At 43.2% G+C, this 19,929-nt stretch overlaps 1 protein-coding gene across 5 annotated transcripts in view; it reads left to right on the top strand.

Annotated features, from left to right (window-relative positions):
- The first annotated feature begins 249 nt into the window (after positions 1-249).
- The window catches only part of LOC126268225 (DNA primase large subunit-like), a 123,195-nt gene continuing 103,515 nt past the window's right edge, over positions 250-19,929 (top strand). For 3 of the 5 annotated variants that reach the window (XM_049973864.1, XM_049973860.1, XM_049973863.1), the window contains exon 1: positions 250-756. In XM_049973864.1, coding sequence (XP_049829821.1) covers positions 578-756 — 179 coding nt within the window. In that variant the 5' untranslated portion in view covers positions 250-577. The remainder of the gene's footprint in view (positions 757-19,929) is intronic. The other 2 variants (XM_049973862.1, XM_049973861.1) reach the window with 2 other exon arrangements.

The raw sequence follows: 19,929 nt of genomic DNA, 5'->3' as shown, positions 1-19,929 counted from the left end.
GGGATTCGAGCTTAATAACCAATTCAGCTGGGATGAACATACCACACAACTGCTGTTACGTCGTTTGTACTAATGTATTTACATTTTGCTTTCACGTTATCGTGCATTTCCATGGTACAACTGCAAAGATCGATATAGGTACTCATGTAGTCGATTTAGGTTTATTTACGTCTCGATGACGTGACGTTACGTCACTATCCTCGCCAAGCGTGGGGTAATTGCTTCGACCACTTCGTTCGACCACAGATATTGGTACCTATGGTCGAAGTGTAATTGCTAGCATCGTTTACTACTAATCAAAGACCACTGTAAGTCAAAGATACCTTACATTGTGTGTCCTGGAAAGGCTTTGAAACCCGCGAACTTTCAAGTAATTGTAATATGTAATGGTGTACGTATGTTGTCGAACCGTTAGTTAATTGCGAGCAGTTGTCAGAAATCTAGAAACATATGAGAAATAAGTAGGAAATAGCGCAATGGACCGTTAATAGAACTAATAGTAAAATTCCCTGTTTAACGCCATTCAACTTTTTGGTATAGAACGCTAACAGCTATCGTCTGCTAGAATGTTGAAGACATGGAATTTTATATACGACCGCCGGGAGGAACAGTGGCCTTATATAATATGGAGAAATGTATTTTTCAGAGGTTTGAACTTCTCAAACTTTTGAATTATAACAAGAGCACCGATAATGTTGCGTTTGACTGTTTAATAGAAGGAACTGCGTTGGATAAAGTAGGTCATCATACTTTACGGTAAGTATTAAGCTTTTCTTTATAGAACGGTAACATAGTAATCGTGAACAACATGTTTTGAACGTTGGCACTGCTTCATAGTGTGTGGTCAGTAATAACTATAAAACCTAGTCAGTATTGGCTAGTACCGTTTTTCTTGTAATGTTAATTTATGAACGCTGGTAGTTTTAAGCTATTTCAAATCTGGAACATTTCACTGGTGATATTTTGTAAGTGATGTAGCCTATGGTATGTGCACAGTACATTAGAAGATCCTCTCATAAACAAGGAGTGATTAAAAAAAATATATTGCAGACGTGGTGGCACTGTTGATAGTTACACGGCGTTGCCTTACTCGCACCTTTGAACTAAATTAGCAGCCACGGTGCCACACGGCATATTTCACATTAACAAACCTTGCCATAGGTGAAAGAAATTATATGTACATAGGCCCCAATACGCACCAGAATACTACTTGTAATTTTGTCTATAATGTACCATAGCGTTTCTGTTAATTACAGTTGTACTGTTAATATGGAACAAACATGTACTTTGTAACGCGCTGCTGATGAATCTGTTACACAACCTTTATTTCGTATTCGAACTTTGTGGATATGCCAACTCTCAACTAGATTATCTGTGAACCTACCCTAGACCTTGGGCTGTGCAACTCTTCACCATAAGTAGATTTTAGGGAGGGGATGGGAGCGACAGTGGCACACGCCTAATCCACTAAAGTTGGAAGTGAAAACACATTCAGTAAGCAGTTCTCTTCCGTACAGCCCTTTGATATTGCTAACTTCGTCAGTACTTGATGCTTCAGTCAATTGGTCAATCTTGGCAACCACACAGTATGTTGACTCGAAAGAAGAATTAACTATGCTGGAAGACTCGTATGGGAAGATGTACATTTTTCTCATTAACAACTTGCATACCTCACAAAATAAATTTGAGAGAAGTATCATTACAGGCTTATTTAGAAACTTAAGAATCTCAAATTCAATAATAATAGCAAAGCATTAAAATGTCAGATGACTGATATTCTTTCCCTATTGCTCAACACTTCTAAAAATTTTGGCCTGCATATGGATTAGTTCCATGTGTACCAAAGTGGTTTGCCTTATCCGCAAAATGTGAAATAAAAAGCTTTATAGATCTGTGTACAAATCACTGAATAGTGGTAGCTGTTCTCATCATGACATCTACCAGTTTATGAGCGATCAGTGCTCTATCTTAAGGGCCACTTAATTTCGTGTTACTGGAGGGGGGTGGGAAGTAGTAAGAGAACTAGTGATATCTGGTTCAAAGTATCTTGTGCTAAGAAGAAACCTCCTTATATAATGTAAAAGGCTAGTTGTAATGAAAATTTAGAGAGCACTGCAAGCGTTATTTCCAAACTCTTTAATGTGGTGCAAAAAAAAAAAAAAAAGTAAAAGCCATATACTTAGCACTGAAAATTCATAACTCTGAGAACAAAACAAAGGTAATTTGGTATATTTGTAAGTATGAAATGAATGAAATCTGCCCCCACCCCTCTAACTCCCCCAACCCTCTTCAACTATGAACCTTGCATGCATCACTCGATGATCCAGGTAGATGGTAGATATACCATACTGCAACTACATTGGAGGGATATATGTGGGCAGACCAGACTAATGTAAGGTTCCTGAGAAGAGACAGCCAAAATGGCATTAATATGTTGGTCTGCAAGTAGCTGAAAGCCATGAGAAAGTACGCCATTTCACTTCCCAAGGACATGCAGCTCCAAGATAAGGTGTCATAATGGTGGCATCTTGTTTAGTAAAATATTTCAGAAGTAAATAGTCCCACATTCAACTCAGTGGGTAGGAACCACTAATTGGGGGGAGGGAGGAGAGTTTCAGGAGAGAGAGGGAAAAGAAAAAAAATGCCATCTACTCATTGGAGTATGGAATGTTAGAACCATTAACTGGGAAGGTATGTTAGAGAATTTAAAATGTAAAAATTGAAAATTTGAAGTTACACATAGTAGTAATAAGTGATGTACAGACACAAGAAGAACAGGATTTCTGGCTAGGTGAGTACAGCTTTCAGTGCAAAGTGAAGTAGGGTAATACAGTAGTAGTAACTTTTTTAATGAATCCATCACACTAGTAAAACCATACATTCCTCATAGCTCCACAGCCAATGAAGGGACTGAAGGCAAATATGATGGGATAAAATAAATTAATTCAGATGAACGGTGTGATAAAGATTTATTCATGATGAGGGGGACAGAAATTCAGTAATAGGAAAAAGAAGAGAATAAAAAGTGGACATAGAGGAATGTTTGATAAGAGTCATTGGCTTTGGCCAGTGACGTACGAAACATAACAAACACTGTAAATATGACTGTAATGTGGTGTTAGATTATTTTTTTCAAACAGATGAACCAACAGACCAGTCTGTCACTGCTGCCAAAGTTCTTCTTTTTAGTATCACATTTGTTGGCTTTGCCAACTCGTCTTCCAACCTAACCAAGGCCTCAGGCAAAACTATAGGTCACTCTGTCACAACAACTTTTTTTTTTTTCATAGTGATTCACTTTGCCAACAAACCACAAAACCATGAATATTTGCATGAAAAAGTGAAGTGAGAACAGCCATTACCATTATATCACTGGCCAAAGCCAATGACTTATATCGAACATTCCTTTTGACCCGTAAAAATATAAGAATGTGGACTGGAGGAAAGGGATGAAAGGTCAGGCCACCTGGAAGAATTATGCACAGAGCATCAGCGATTATGGGCTTACAACCTAATCCACATACCGCTGCCCTCCATGAGAAGCCTACTAAGCTATCTCCTCAATACAAGCAACCACTCATCCCATAAGTAAGGAAAAACTTCATTCAAAAAGTAGTTCAAAGTTGAAGAAAGTGATAGTGAAACCTTTGAATCATGAGCTCTCTCCCTCAGATGGGGATGTTACTGTAGAGGATATGGATTTACAATTAGAGGATTCGGAAAGCCGCACATTGGCTAAATTCCCCCTGACCTTGAGGGTACGTCACTACCCCCAAGGGAGAAAAATTAATTTATCCCACAGGGTCTTGTGTTGAAGTGGAACTTAAATGGATGCCGATCAGATTTGGGAGAATTACTGCTCTTGGTCCATGAGAAACCATTCTGTATCAGCTTGCAAGAAACTTATTTTGAAGTGACTGACACACCTGCATTAATGGGTCACACACACCTACAGCCCCCCAGGGAGTCCACAACTCTTTTTGTGGATACTTGTGTAGCGAGCACTGGACCCCAAGGTAATGTGGCCCTCCTTTCTTTCCGGGCTGCGCACCTTCCTTTTCCGCATCCTTCCCCATCCCCCATCTTAGTCTGCCCCCCCGCCCCCAATGTCCACCTCTTTCCTTTCCTTTCTCCCCCTTTGGGAGTATGTTTTGTGCCTACATCCGGAGACGTACACTCGAAAATGTAACACATTCTTCGCTTTCTCTGCTTGCAAGTCTACGTCCTTCCTTTGTCCTTCTCTTTTCTTTACCTCTTCTCTTTCCCTTTTTCTCTGCTGCGGCATTTGAGACCTCTTTCCTTTCCCTTTCTCTTTTTTTCCTCACTGTGCGTGTTTGAAGGCCAACCCACGCATTTCCATGCGTAGCCAGTGACGGGGTAACGCGTAATTCCCCACCTCGGGTAGACAGGTAGGACACGTACGTACCCCCTGGTAACGGCCAGGCCTAGGGAGGTGTGATTACCCGAGCTGATACCTTCCGAAAGTGCCGATTGGTCCCTCTGTCTGTTTCTCAGGAGGTGTGAACAATTACCTAAGACGGGAGTGCCCTCAGAGAGGGCCCCCACAAGGGAGGAGTGCGCCATCGGAGATGCCGGTAATCATGGGGGATATTTCCGCAATAGTTTCCTTATTTTCTACTATGTCTGCTCACAAGCGTAAGTTCAATGAGTCTCAGCCACAGTTCTTCCATCATTGCCACTGTTCCTTGTTGTTGCTCTATCTGATGAAGGTGTCGATGCAATTGCAGGTCCTATAAATTCTTGTTCCAGATTACAAAATGGCTCCTTGTTGTTAGAAACAGTCAGTGCCCTCCAGGCAAAAAAATAGCTGCATACTTCACCTTCCCTGTCCGGGTGGAAGCACACCACACTTTAAATTACTCACATGGGGTCGTTTATACGCGCTCCTTCGGTGGATTGTCTGACGAGGAAATTCAACACTACCTGTCTGACCAGGGCGTAACAGCTATTCATCGAGTCATGTAAAGAGTTGACATGAACATCGTTCCAACCTGTACTGTCTTCTTGACATTTGACAGAGTTCAACTCCCATTGAACATAAAGCGGGCTATGAGAGAATTTCCGTTCACCCTTACATCCCAAACCCTACGCATTGCTATCGGTGTCAGCGGTTCAATCATACCAGCCAGTCCTACTCCAATCCGTCCAAATGTGTTACGTGTGGCAAGGATGCCCATGAGGGTGCTTGTCCACCTCCGTCCCTTGTTGCATCAACTGTATGGGTGACCGTGCAGCTTCCTCTAGAGATTGAGCTTTTCGCCTTTAAAAATGGGGCAATCAGGAAATCAGAGTGAAGGAAAAGGTGTTGACCTCCTCTGCTTGAAAATTATTCACCAGTCGAAAGCCCACTGTGCCTTAGACAGGTAAATACAGCACTGTCCTTCCCTCTCCTCGGCCGACAAAGGAGGCAGCCAAGCAGACTTGTGATCTCACCTTAAGTGCCACAGTCGTCAGGCGGCCAGCGCAAAGAACGCCCGTTCAACCTCCCCACTCTCGCCTGCTCACTCTATGGCTCACCCTTCATCAGGTTCTGCTAAATCTCGAGCCTAAAAGTCAGACACCCGGACTTCCAAAAGAGAGCCTACTCGTGAAGATTTTTTACGTACCCCAACTTCACAACCATCGGTTTCTCCTTCATCTAAACATCCTGTTTCCAAGAAGGCTAATAAGAAACCCAGTTCCTATCCTTCCCTGCCATGGCGTGTCTCATCTACAGCACCACCTGGCAGTAGCTGCCCTCGGCCGTCTTCTGTGTCGCCGAGGCACACTGCTATCGGCCGATCGCTGGTGGCAGAGGAGCTGTTCCTGAACAACCTATGGATCAGGGTCTTCTGCCTTCACCTGAATGCCATTCCATACGCTCGGTCACAAGCTCTGAGCAGTTGTTGAGTTGAGGGCAACCTTGGTCACATTCTTCCATTTTCTGTCCACCCTATGTCCATTATCCATTGGAATATCTGCGGCATTTGAGCCAATCGGGATGAATTGTCGATCCTCTCGTGATCCTACTCGCTGGTCATCTTCTGTCTTCAGGAAACAAAGCTGCGTCCTCACGACCACTTTGTTTTCCCCCATTTTCAGTCAGTCAGATTTGACCCCCCCCTCCCCCTGTTGAAGGCACTCCAGCACCTGGAGGACTCGTGATTCTTCTCCATGATACTCTCCATTATCACCCAATCCCCTTAAACACTTCCTTCAAAGCTGTTGCTGTCCGTCTTTCCCTTTCGGGATACGCCTTGTCTCTTTGTACTGTTTACATTCCATCGTCCACACCAATGGCACGAGCTGATCTCCTTCATCTTCTTGGTCAGCTTCCACCCCCCTATTTGCTGGTTGGGGGCTTCAGTGCCCACCACCCGCTTTGGGATCTTCACATCCTTGTCCGTGTGGCTCACTATTGATAGACGTCTTCCACCAAGCGGATCTAGTTTGCCTCAAACACTGGGGACCCTACATTTTTGTCTGCCTCCACGACAAATTTCTCTCATTTGGACCTTTCCATCAGTACTGTTCCGCTAGCTCGGCGATTCGAATGGTTCGCCCTTGCTGATACACACCCAATGACCAGTTTCCATGTGTCCTTAGATTGCAGCCACAACGGCCATATATATGTGCCCGCGACACTGAAGTTTGCCCAAGCCGATTGGACACTTTCCGTCTCTAGCGACATTCGATGACCGTCACTTTCCTAGCGTTGACAATGAGGTCACTCATACTACCGACGTTATTCTTACAGCTGCGGAACGTTCAATACCTCAGACCTCTGAATTGCCCCGCCGCCCCCCAGTTCCTTGGTGGAACGAGGCATGCCATGACCCAATACATGAGCGGCGACGTGCTCTTCGCGTTTTCAGACACCATCCTACTTTAGCCAACTATATCCGCTATAAGCAGTTCCATGCGCGAAGCCGTTGCCTCATCCGCGATAGCAAGAAGGCAAGCTGGGACTTCTTTACTAGCTCATTTAACACCTTCACTCCCTCCTCGGAAGTTTAGAGTCGTATTCCATGGTTATCTGACATCTCCCCTGCCTCTGGGCTCACTGTCGCACATGATACATTAGTGGACCCCGTCGCAATTTCTAACCCATTGGGTCCACACTTTGCTGAGATTTCGAGATCTTCAAATTACCTGCCAACGTTTCTCCTGAAGAAACGTGCAGCGGAAGTGCAGCCTCTTGCTTTCACCTCTCAAAATCGCAAAAGCTATAATAATGTTTTCTCCATGCGGGAACTCCAACATGCACTCTCTTCTTCTCGCTTCTCCGCCCCAGGACCGGATGGTATCCACATCCAAATGTTGCTGCATTTATCATACCATAGTCTGCGTTACTTCCTTCGCCTTTATAATCGACTTTGGACCGACAATACTTTTCCCTGACGATGGCGGGAAACTATCATCATTCCTGTTCCGAAACCTGGAAGGGACAAACAGCTCCCCTCTAGCTATCGCCTCATTTCTCTCAAGAGTAGTGTATGTAAGGTTTTGGAGAGTATGGTGAATTGCAGTTTAGCTTTGTGGCTGGAGTCCAGCAGTCTTTTAACACCTGCCCAATGCGGTTTCCGAAAGCATCATTCTGCAGTTGACCATCTTGTTGCTCTCTCCACTTATATCATGAACAATTTTCTCCGGAAACGCCAAACGGTAGCAAATTTTTTGATCTGGAGAGAGCGTTCTCTTGGGGCTATCGAGGTAGACTGCACCTTTTTTTCGCAAATTTATGGCAGAGCGCACATTTAGAGTGCGGGTGAACACTACGCTCTCCTGTACTTTCTCCCAAGAAAACGGGGTACCCCAGGGCTCCGTGCTAGGTTTTGTACTGTTTGCCATTGCCATAAATCCAATTATGGATTGTCTCCTTCCTGATGTCTCAGGCTCCCTCTTTGTGGAAGATTTTGCGATCTACTACAGTTCTCAACGAACCAGCCTTCTTGAACGACGTCTTCAAGGATATCTCGATTGCCTCCACTCTTCGAGCATCGAAACCGGCTTCCGCTTTTCTCCCAGTAAGACCGTTTGTGTTAATTTTTGGTTGTCGTACGGAGTTTCTTACGCCTTCCCTACATCTAGGCCCTGTCAACCTTCCGTTCGCAGACGTCGCTAAATTCTTGGATCTTATGTTTGACAGAAAACTGTGTTTTGTCCTCCCATGTTTCCTACCTTTCGGCTCGCTGTCTGCAATCCCTCAACACCCTCTGTGTCCTGAATGGTACCTCCTGGGGAGCGGACCGAGTGGTCCTCTCTCCGCCTCTATCGCACCTTAGTGCGCTCGAAGTTGGACTATGGAAGCATAGTTTATTCCTCTGTTCGGCCGTCTATTCTTCGGCATTTCGACTCTATCCACCACCATGGATTACATTTAGTGTCTGGAGCTTTTTACACCAGCCCTGTGAAAAGCCTTTATGCTGAGACTGCTGAAGCTCCGCTGCCCAATCGGTGAGCTGTCCCTTCCGAGTCGTTATGCTAGCCACTTGTCTTTCATGCCTGCTAATCCAGCCCATGACATTTTTTTTCGACGCCTCCTTGAATTTAGAGTATGCAGGCCGCCCTTCCTCCCTACTACCACCGGGAGTCCGCTTCTGTCAACTGCTCCATTCTCTTTCCTTCCGTTTTCCTAAAACTTTCTTGACAACTTGGTTTACAGCACCACCTTGGCTCCGTCTCCAGACCTGCCTGCTCCGTGACCTTTGTCAGTTTCCCAAGGATGGTAGCCCTTCACTTGTTTATCGTTGGGCATTTGCTGCTCTATGTGCACAAATGAAGGAAGCCACATTTATTTACACTGATGGCTCGAAAGCATCGTTTGGTGTAGGGAGTGCCTATATTGTTGGCGACACCCCAAATCGATTTCGGCTTCCCGACCAGTGTTCGGTTTATACTGCAGTGCTTTACGCTGTTCTCCAGGCTGTCCAATACATCAGTCGCCATCAGTGGATACAGTATGTCATCTGTTCAGATTCTCTCAGCTCACTCCTCAGTCTCCAAGCTCTCTACACTGTCCACCCTCTGGTCCAACGGATTCAGGACTGCCTACGCTTGCTCCACTCCGGGGGCGTCTCGATGGCGTTCCACTGGATCCCAGGACATGTTGGTATGTGTGGAAATGAGGCGGCCGATATAGCGGCCAAGGCTGCAGTCTCTCATCTTCGGCCAGCTATTTGCCCGATTCCCTTCGCTGATCTACGGAGTGTTTTATGTCGTCGTGTTGCTCTTTTATGGCACGCACATTGGTTGACACTTCCCAATAATAAATTGTAGGATCTGAAAGCTCTTCCCTGTGCTTGGACCTCTTCCTCCTGAACACATCGTCGGGAGGAGGTAATTTTAACTAGACTCCGGATAGGGCACTGTCTTTTTAGCCATCGACATGTCTCTAAGTGGCGATCCTCCCCCACTCTGTCCTCACTGCTCTCAGCTGTGGACGGCAAGACACCTTTTACTTGAGTGCCCCTATTTTACTCCGTTATGCGCCCGTCTACAGCTGTCGCCTGATATATCTTCCATTTTAGCAGATGACACGCGCTCAGCCGATCGCATTCTCAAGAGTTTATTAGTGCCAGTGAGATGACGTCAGTCATTTGAAGCTCTTTTTGGGGACAACCAACCCCCTTCTATAGTGGTTTTTAAAGCTTTCCTTCTGTTTTTAGTTTCTCCAATTTTTTGAGTTTCGTTCCCATTGCTGCTAGTTTCCAGATTCGTTTTGTTTTACCTTTTCCTAAGTCACAGACCGGGTGCTAATGACCGTAGCAGTTTTGTGCCCTAAAACCATAACATAAAAACACCCCTGCAGGAAGGACGATATTACTGGAGACAGAGCTACACATAGAGTGGATGTTTTCATTGAGGACAGGTGCCACTCACTCTCGTGTCCCTCTTACCATGGCCATGCAAGCAGTTGCTGTGAAAGTCCTAGCACCATTTAAGATCACAGTGTGTTCTTTATATCTTCCACCTCAGGATCCTTTGGATGAAGATGCACTGACAGAACTCTTGCGGGCACTCCCACTCCCATTCCTCCTTGTGAGGAACATCAGTGCACACCATTTGCTGTGGAGCTCAGTTATCAGTTGCTTCAGATCTCAAATTATCGAGTGACTCGTCCATTTAGAAAATATCTACTTTTTGAACTCGGGCAGGTGACACATTTTCCAACAGCTACAGGGTCTTTTTCGGCAACATACATTATTTGCTCCCCAGCTAGTGCAGACTCAGTTCAGTGGGAAGTGGCTACAGATTTACATTCTAGCAACCATTTCCCAGTGTGGAACTGTCTGCCGATTCGGACAGTGGTTGGTAAGAGACCATGAAGATTGATGATTCAAAGGGCAAATTGGTTGCTGTACAGCACAGGTTACTTTTCAACAAAAGGACTGTGCACAGGAGATGGTGGCCCACATCACTTGAGATCCAACAGGCTGCCGCAGAGTCCATCACCTAGTCTAGCAACCACATCATACAATGACCTGTACCTTGCTGGAATGACAGTGTCGATTAGCAATCAGAGACAGACAAACAGCACTATGTAACATCAAAAACCATCCAATACAGGAAACCTTCATGCCTTCAGATCTGGGAGAGCACATGTGAGGCGAGTGATAAGTGAATGGAAGAGGCATTCCTGGAGGGTCATTCCACTGGAAATCATCAGATGGGGGTTGCATCATGGTTACAGATTTTAATGAAATTTGGTACAGTTAATACCTGCACTAAATAAAGTTCATATCTCAGATACTGAAATGTGAAACCCCTGGGTGGCTAAGCTAGGCCCTCCCAAATCTACAATTTTGGCCGTGTTTTTTTTTTAAATCATGCCGTGTGACCACCTAGCTCCTGTACTAAATCAGGTACAGCCAAAAGGTTGGTCTCATTTGAAGGGTGACACCTCTACCTTGTAGGAGAAAGTAAGGATGTGTTGCAATGGTTCATAGTTTGGAAGTAAGACATAAACAGCTACACAAGTTATCACATTTTTACAAGTTTCCAATATTTTTTATCTCACATGTGAATGATAGCACTGAAACAATATTTGGTGTATATAGAGAGGTGATAAGAATGAATTCAGAAAACAAATTTGGTTGTTACTTGCATGCACACATTGACTTTTTGGATTTTGAAAATTCAGATATTGTCAAAATTCACTATTTGGAACCTCCCCAAATGCAAAGTGTGCAAGGTCACAGTGTGCTGCAAATTGCTTCACTGTGTAGCTTGTATCTAAGTCTAATTATCCTCAAAATATATTTGTGTTACTCCCATTTATTGTAAGTCATTTAACAATGTTCTAACACTGACACACCGCATATTATACTAGGCATTCCATGAGTGAATGAGCCTATGAGTGGATGTTAAAAATGTGAAAGTCATGACGGGGAATAGTTTCAATGAAATCCTAAGGCACTGAAATTACATGTAGAAAGTCCCCCCCCCCCCTCCCCTTTTCATTTATCACCCCTAACCTTAGAGAAATTACACTCATGGGTGGTAGTGGTAAACAGTAGGTTGTCAAGTTGGCAATGATTTCACACAGTTTGACAAACAGTTCATTGTTACAATGATTGCCAACCATTATTGACAAATAGTTCATTATTTAACTTGTTTTCAATAGCAGTTTACAAATCTGGATACTAGTAGGCATTTCCAAGTTCTTTTGCATTAATTTATTCTTTACAATGAAAACTCTCCCATCTGTTACTGAAATCGTGCATTGGTTTTTGATAATTATGGAAGACTTTCATTTTGTTTAGTCATGCTCAAGATCTACTTTTCATACATAAACACTGTGATGGATGGCACATGCTACTTGTGGTGGATGAGACAATTTATATGAGATAATTAAGTCAAAACCTAGCATCTAACCATGACACTGCTATCTTTCAGGGATGTTTTCTGAAGTGTCCAAAGTGCATTAAGTTAAATTCAACATTAAGGTTTTAATTTTTCACTCTTGTTTTATTTTTATGTTGTTAATCCAGAACCATTAATCAAAACTGCAGACAAAAATAGTGGTGAATTACTAAAATTGCCCATTAATCTTGTTTATCAAATAATAAATGTTTGAATTCCAACTAAAGAAATCAAAGATTTAAATTAAACATTTTATTTTGATTTCCCTAACTCCAAATGTCCTTTCCATCATGCGTGGAAAGCCTGATACATGTAATTATAATTTATTGTTTTTATGCATGTACAACAACCTAACCTACCACCTGTATAATACAGTTCTGCCTGCCCAGGAATCCTAATTTTTCCACCACCACAATCCAATCACAGCTGTGCTTTCACTGTGCATGGTATTGAATCATTTTATGAGGAGTGTGTATGACACTACAGTTCAGTATGGGAGTTAGTGGTGAAGTGCATGGTCAGTGTGTGGATGACGTGGGGAAATGTTTTCTGGATGCAGCATTAGGCTAGGAGTGTCATAAACTATCTTACTCTAGACAATCAGGACTCAAAACCTATGTGTGACTGTAGTGATGAGACAAAACACCTATTGGCTGTTCGTACAGGATTACAAATTGATGATGAGGAAGCTTTGTGTTACCATCATGAAAAGGTATACCTGGACAATTTCCCACAAATTTTTGGTTGTGTATGTTGTGACCCATTCTCTCGTCACACCGTTGGATAAGCAGCTGCTGCAGCAAGTCGTATACTCTTAGCTCACTTATTTGTTACATAGTTTAATTCTTAATTTCTTTGTGTGTTTTTGGTATTTACATTGTTTAATTCATAAATTTCGGGCGTATTATAGTATTTGAGAGTTTAGTACCTGAATAGTGTAAAATCGCGTAGTCTCCTTCCGCCGCCGAGCAGTGTGTCAGCAGTGCGCAAGTAGCAGCATTACTGCATTTACTAGGCAATCTTGTATTTTAATAACAATTTAAATTTTGTGTCGAATTGTTTGTGCTCTCTGTAGAATAGTTCAGGCGTTCTTTGCACAACAGTTTTTAGCATGGATAGGGAGTGCAACTGCTGTGTTCGGATGCAGGCTGAGTTGGCATCCCTTCACTCCCAGCTTCAGGAAGTGTTGGCTTCGGTCACACAGCTTGAGGCTGTTGCCAATGGGCATCACTGTGGGGGTCCGGATGGGGGTTTGTCGGGGACGGCCACCTTGTCCCACACATCCCCCAATCGGACTACAACTGTGGTTGCCCGGGATACTGCCCACATTGAGGCTGATGACTCACCTGTGGTAGAGTGGGAGGTCGTCTCGAGGTGTGGCAGGGGGCAAAAGACATTCCGGAGGGCTAAATGGAAGGCCTCTCCAGTTTGTCTGACGAACCGGTTTCAGGCTCTGTCTCAGGCTGATACTGATCTTCGGCCGGACATGGCTGCTTGTGCTGTTCCAGAGGTTGCCCCTCAGTCTGCAAGATCCGGGCGGTCGCAGAGGGTGGGCTTACTGGTAGTTTGAAGCTCCAACGTCAGGCGCACAATGGGGCGCCTTAGGGATATGGCAGCAAGAGAGGCGAAGAAAACCAATGTGCACTCCATGTGCATACTGGGGGGGGGGAGTCATTCCAGATGTGGAAAGGGTCCTTCCGGATGCCATGAATGGTACAGGGTGCACCCATCTGCAGGTGGTCGCTCATGTTGGAACCAGTGATGTGTGTCGCTATGGCATGCAGCCGGTGGTGGCACGTTCGTCGCTGTTAGTAGTAGTTTATCTTGTAGTGAAGTAGAAGTTGATAGTTCCTGTGAAATATTATGGGTGGAGGTTACACTCAACAACAGAGCTAGGTTAATAATTGGCTCCTTTTACCGACCTCCAGACTCAGCAGTGTTAGTGGCAGAACAACTGAGAGAAAATCTGGAATACATTTCACATAAATTTCCTCAGCATGTTGTAGTCTTAGGTGGAGATTTCAATTTACCAGATATAGACTGGGACACTCAGATTTTTAGGACGGGTGGTAGGTACAGAGCTTTGAGTGACATTATACTGAGTGCACTATCTGAAAATTACCTCGAGCAATTAAACAGAGAACTGACTCTTGGAGATAACATCTTGGACCTACTGATAACAAACACACCCGAACTTTTTGACTCTGTAAGTGCAGAACAGGGAATCAGTGGTCATAAGGCCGTTGCAGCATCCCTGAATATGGAAGTTAATAGGAATATAAAAAAGGGAGGAAGGTTTATCTGTTTAGCAAGAGTAACAGGAGGCAGATTTCAGACTACTTAACAGATCAAAACGAAAATTTCTGTTCCGACACTGACAATGTTGTGTGTTTATGGAAAAAGTTCAAGGCAATCGTAAAATGCGTTTTAGACATGTACGTGCCGAGTACAACTCTGAGGAATGGGAAAAACCCACCGTGGTTCAACAACAAAGTTAGGAGACTACTGCGAAAGCAAAGAGAGCTTCACTCCAAGTGTAAACGCAGCCAAAACCTCTCAGACAAACAGAAGCTAAACAATGTCAAAGTTAGCATAAGGAGGGCTATGCGTGTACCGTTCAGTGAATTCGAAAGTAAAATTCTATGTACCGACTTGGCAGAAAATCCTAGGAAGTTCTGGTCTTACGTTAAATCAGTAAGTGGCTCGAAACAGCATATCCAGACACTCCGGGATGATGATGGCATTGAAACAAAGGATGACACGCTTAAAGCTGAAATACTAAACACCTTTTTCCAAAGCTGTTTCACAGAGGAAGTCCGCACTGCAGTTCCTTCTCTAAATCCTCGCACAAACGAAAAAATGGCTTACATCGAAATAAGTGTCAAAGGAATAGAAAAGCAACTGGAATCACTCAATAGATGAAAGTCCACTGGACCTGATGGGATACCAATTCGATTCTACACAGAGTACGCAAAAGAACTTCCCCCCCTTCTAACAGCTGTGGACCGCAAGTCTCTAGGGGAACGGAAGGTTCCAAATGATTGGAAAAGAGCACAGGTAGTCCCAGTCTTCAGGAAGGGTCGTTGAGCAGATGCACAAAACTATAGACCTATATCTCTGATGTCGATCTGTTGTAGAATTTTAGAACATGTTTTTTGCTCGCGTATCATGTCGTTTTTGGAAAACCAGAATCTACTCTGTAGGAATCAACATGGATTCCGGAAACAGCGATCGTGTGAGACCCAACTCACTCTATTTGTTCATGAGACCCAGAAAATATTAGATATAGGTAGATGCCATTTTCCTTGACTGCCGGAAGGCGTTAGATACAGTTCCGCACTGTCACCTGATAAAGTAAGAGCCTACAGAATATCAGACCAGCTGTGTGGCTGGATTGAAGAGTTTTTATCAAACAGAACACAGCATGTTCTCAATGGCGAGACATCTACAGACGTTAAAGTAACCTCTGGCGTGCCACAGGGGAGTGTTACGGGACCATTGCTTTTCACTCCATGCGGCTTTTCGTGGATGATGCTGTAGTATACAGTGAAGTTGCAGCATTAGAAAATTGTAGTGAAATGCAGGAAGGTCTGCAGTGGATAGGCAATTGGTGCAGGGAGTGGCAACTGACCCTTAACAGAGACAAATTTAATGTATTGCGAATACATAGAAAGAAGGATCCTTTATTGTATGATTATATGATAGCATAACAAACACTGGTACCAGTTACTTCTGCAAAATATCTGGGAGTATGCGTGCGGAACGATTTGAAGTCGAATGATCATATAAAATTAATTGTTGGTAAGGTGGGTACCATGTTGAGATTCATTGGGAGAGTCCTTAGAAAATGTAGTCCATCAACAAAGGAGGTGGCTTACAAAACACTCGTTTGACCTATACTTGAATATTGCTCATCAGTGTGGGATTCGTACCAGATCGGGTTGACGGAGGAGATAGAGAAGATCCAAAGAAGAGCGGCGCGTTTCGTCACAGTATTATTTGGTAACCGTGATAGCGTTACGGAGATGTTTAGCAAACTCAAGTGGCAGACTCTGCAAGAGAGGTGCTCTGCATCGCGGTGTAGCTTGCTCGCCAGGTTTCGAGAGGGTGCGTTTCTGGATGAGGTATCGAATATATTGCTTCCCCCCACTTATACCTCCCGAGGAGAACACAAATGTAAAATTAGAGAGATTCGAGTGTGCACGGAGGCTTTGAGACAGTCGTTCTTCCCGTGAACCATACGTGACTGGAACAGAAAAGGAGGTAATGACAGTGGGACGTAAAGTGCCCACCACCACACACTGTTGGTTGGCTTGCGGAGTATAAATGTAGATGTAGATGAAGGATGTGGTAAAAAAATACCTGAGAGTTATTTACACAGAGCTCTGTAGGCAGCTTTCTGGTAATGTTAATCTTACACTTGGCAAATCTCTGTACTTAGTGTTATTGCATGATTAACACCAGTATAAGAAGCAACCAAGAGAATGAATGTTCAGTAGATGCAAGTGACAGTTTTCAGCCTGCTGAAGAATTTGCAGCTGTAGTGAATACGGCCTGTAGTGCTCTGTGCGTCACCACTTAAGAAATGGCATCTGAGTAGTAGTAATAAAGAAAAAAGTCTCACATGGCAAAACAGAGTACAAGAAAATCTGTTTTGCTGTTCATAAGCACTTGGAAAAGTCTCTCGAAGTTACAATATCTAATGATGAGGATCATACCCCTTCAACTTCCACCCAGACTGATTTTGCTGATTGCATTGAACTGCTAAAAGAAAAATGTTAAATGGCTATCTATGAAATAAAAATAAAGATTCTCAGTCTCCTTCCTGTGAAGTGGGCAATTGCATATTGTGCTAGGGAATTTGGGTGGTCAGAATATTTGGTTTGGAAGGCCAGGGCACTGAAGGAAAAACAAGGACTCTCGCCTGATGTGACACATCATGGACGCAAGTCTTTATGTGATAATGTAAACATGCTATTTGTACATTTTATGAAGGTAATGTGTACAGTCGATTGTGTCCAGAGATGAAAGACTTTGTATCTGTCCAGATGGAATGTGGAGTTAGGAACACAAGCAGAAACACCTTGTTTTAGAGAATTTGAAGGAGCTGTATGCAGCCTCCAAAGAGAAGTTTCCCTCTTATAAAACTGGTTTCTTGAAATTTGCACAGTTACATCCCAAATGGTGTGTACTCGTGGAACCCATGCTGTGTGTGTTAGTTTTCATCACCAGAACATGAATCTGACATTGGATGTCACCAAGCTTAGCAAGACAGCTACAGACTTACTTGAGAATATTGTCTGCTCTACAGAAAGCAATGATTGTATGTTATGTAAGTCTTAAAAGTACCCTGGAGTGCAGTGTATTTCAGATGTTCTTGCAAAATCAGAAGACTGTGTTGGGCAGATGATGTCCAATATAAGCAGTGGATCACAACAGATCACTGTACATTGATATCAGTGGTGAAAACAGTTGATTATTTCTTACAATGTTTGGAACAAACTGGAACTGCTGAAAAGTCACCATTTTATAACAAAATAGCAATCATGTTATCTAGCTTCACTGAAAGGAACAATCAGTCCAGCAGTGCGTATTGTCATTGGACATTTGTCTGAGAATTACTTGTTTATTGTATAAGATGCAGCACAAGGATTTCACTAGCAGCCAACCCAGGCCACAGTGCATCATTTTATAGTCTATTTACTGAAAGCAGGTTCAGCATAATCAGCTGTAAAGGCAATGTGCATAATAAGTGACTATCTCATTCACTCAGCAACTGCAGTACATTATTATCAGAAAACCGTTGTTTTCCATATAAAAGATGCAATGCCACACTGAGGAAAAATTCACTATTTTTCTGAGGGAATATCATCTCAATATAAACACCGGAAAATTTTTAAAAATCTGACACTGCGTCATGAGGACTTTGGAATTGATGCTGAGTGGTATTTCTTTGCCACTAGCCATGGGAAGAGTGCCTGTAATGGAGTTGGTGGAACAGCCAAAAGACTGGCTGCCAGGAGTAGTCTCCAAGAACATTAATACCCAATCCTCACTGCACAAGCACTGTTTGAATTTGCATTACAAGAGATAAAGGGTATTCACTTCTTCTACATGTCTTCACAAGACTGTGAAAATAACAATGCAATGCTACTGAATGAAAGATTTGATCAGTGCAGGACAATTCCAAACATAAGACTGTACCACCATTTTATACCTGCTGGAAAGGATGTTGTTAAGATGTATCGAACTTCATGCTCCTTGAGATATGATATGGGTTCTCTCTCACACAGTCCAGTACAATATCAAGCAGTATCATTGCTGATTTCAGGCAGTCTTCTTACTTTATTTATGTCTAAGATTCTAAGTGGTACCTTGCATTTATTATGGACTGTTCTGAAGAGAACAAAGATGTTTCGGTGAAGTATCTGCATCCACCAGGTAAAGCTTACTTTTTAACTAACGAAGCCAGCTCTGTGAAGCTCGGGGACATTCTAAAACCAAATATTGTGCCAAAAACTATAACAGGCAGATGGTATGCACTGGACAGGGCAACTGAAATTGAAATACTTCAGTAGTTTAACAAGTATCAGCAGTCCAAGTAACGAAAGGCACCAATCTTCAACATGTGTGCTTCTGATGTAACTTTCTATTTAGATAATGACTGCTATGTACAGAGAGTGAAACATATTATTTCTCCTAACTCAGGTGGAATATGTTGCAGAATAATGGGTCTCTTGTGTCAGATTCTGTGGCGCTTACAATATTGTCCTTATTGACAAGTACAAAAAAAAAGGGGGGGTTATGCATTGGAGTAACCCAAAAATATTTTGGGGGTGGTTAGACTTAGATGCAAGCTACATAGTGAAGCAATTTGCAGCATGCTATGACCTTACGTTGCATTTGGGGAGGTCCCAAATACTGATTTTCAATAATTTTAAAATTTTCAAAATCCAAAAAGTCAATGTGTGCGTGCAAGTAACACAACCACATTTGCTTTATGAATTCATTCTTATCACCTCTCTATACACACCAAATATTGCTTCAGTACTATGATTCACGCGAGATAAAAATATTGGAAATTTGCAAAAATGTGACAACTTATGTAACTGTTTGTCTATGTATTACAATCAAACTATGAACCACTGCAATACATTATTGCTTTCTCCAACTAGGGAGAGGTGTTACGTTTCAAATAAGATCAACCTTTTGGCAGTATCTGATTTAGCACAGGAGCTAGGTGGTCACACATGGTAGCATGTTAAAAAAAAAAGGCCAAAATTGCAGCTTTGGGAGGGCCTAGCTCTGCCCCCTGGGGGTTTCACGTTTCAGTATGTGAGATGTGAACTTAATTTAGTGGAGGTATTAACTGTACTAAATTTCATTGAAATCTGTAACCATGATGCAACTCACTTTGGCTGAAATCTGATGATTTTCAATGGCATGAACCTGCGAGAAATTCACAATTTTCACTAAACGGTCCACCTCCACTGTGCAAGTTTGGGAATCAATAAGGTGAATTTCAGGCAAGGCCGGTACACATCCTCTTATGGCCTTGTCGAGAAATAGGGTCTTGGTGGACACACCTAAAGACATGGCTCAGGCTTTACCTGAAAACCTTTTTACAGGCACTGTTTCATCCATACAAGCTCTTAAGTTTCAGGTGTTCCATATGGCTGTGGAGATGGGGAAGCTCCATTTCTTCTCATGTAAAGAGGAAGTCTACAATTTCCATTCTCCATGTGGGAACTGGAATCGGCTCTGTCTGCAGCCAGAGACACTGCTTCAGGACCTGATGAGATTTGTTATGCCATGATCCACCACCTGTGCTCTGTAGTGAAAGGACAGCTCCTCTCTCATTTCAGTCAGATCTGGTTTGATGGACAGTACCCCACTCCTTGAAAGGAGGCAATATTAATGCCATTGTGGAAACCAGGCAAGGAACGTAGCACCCCTAACAGTTACTGTACTGTAACCCTTACCAGTTGCATGGGTAAGACTCTTGAATGCATGGTCAACCGCCACTTCATCTGGCTGCTCAAATCCCGAGGTCACATGAGCCAC

This window comes from Schistocerca gregaria, chromosome 4 (assembly GCF_023897955.1).
Source record: "Schistocerca gregaria isolate iqSchGreg1 chromosome 4, iqSchGreg1.2, whole genome shotgun sequence".
NCBI lineage: Eukaryota > Metazoa > Arthropoda > Insecta > Orthoptera > Acrididae > Schistocerca > Schistocerca gregaria.
The sequence above is the reverse complement of the archived record's forward strand: the minus strand, read 5'-3'. Positions and strand labels throughout refer to the sequence as shown.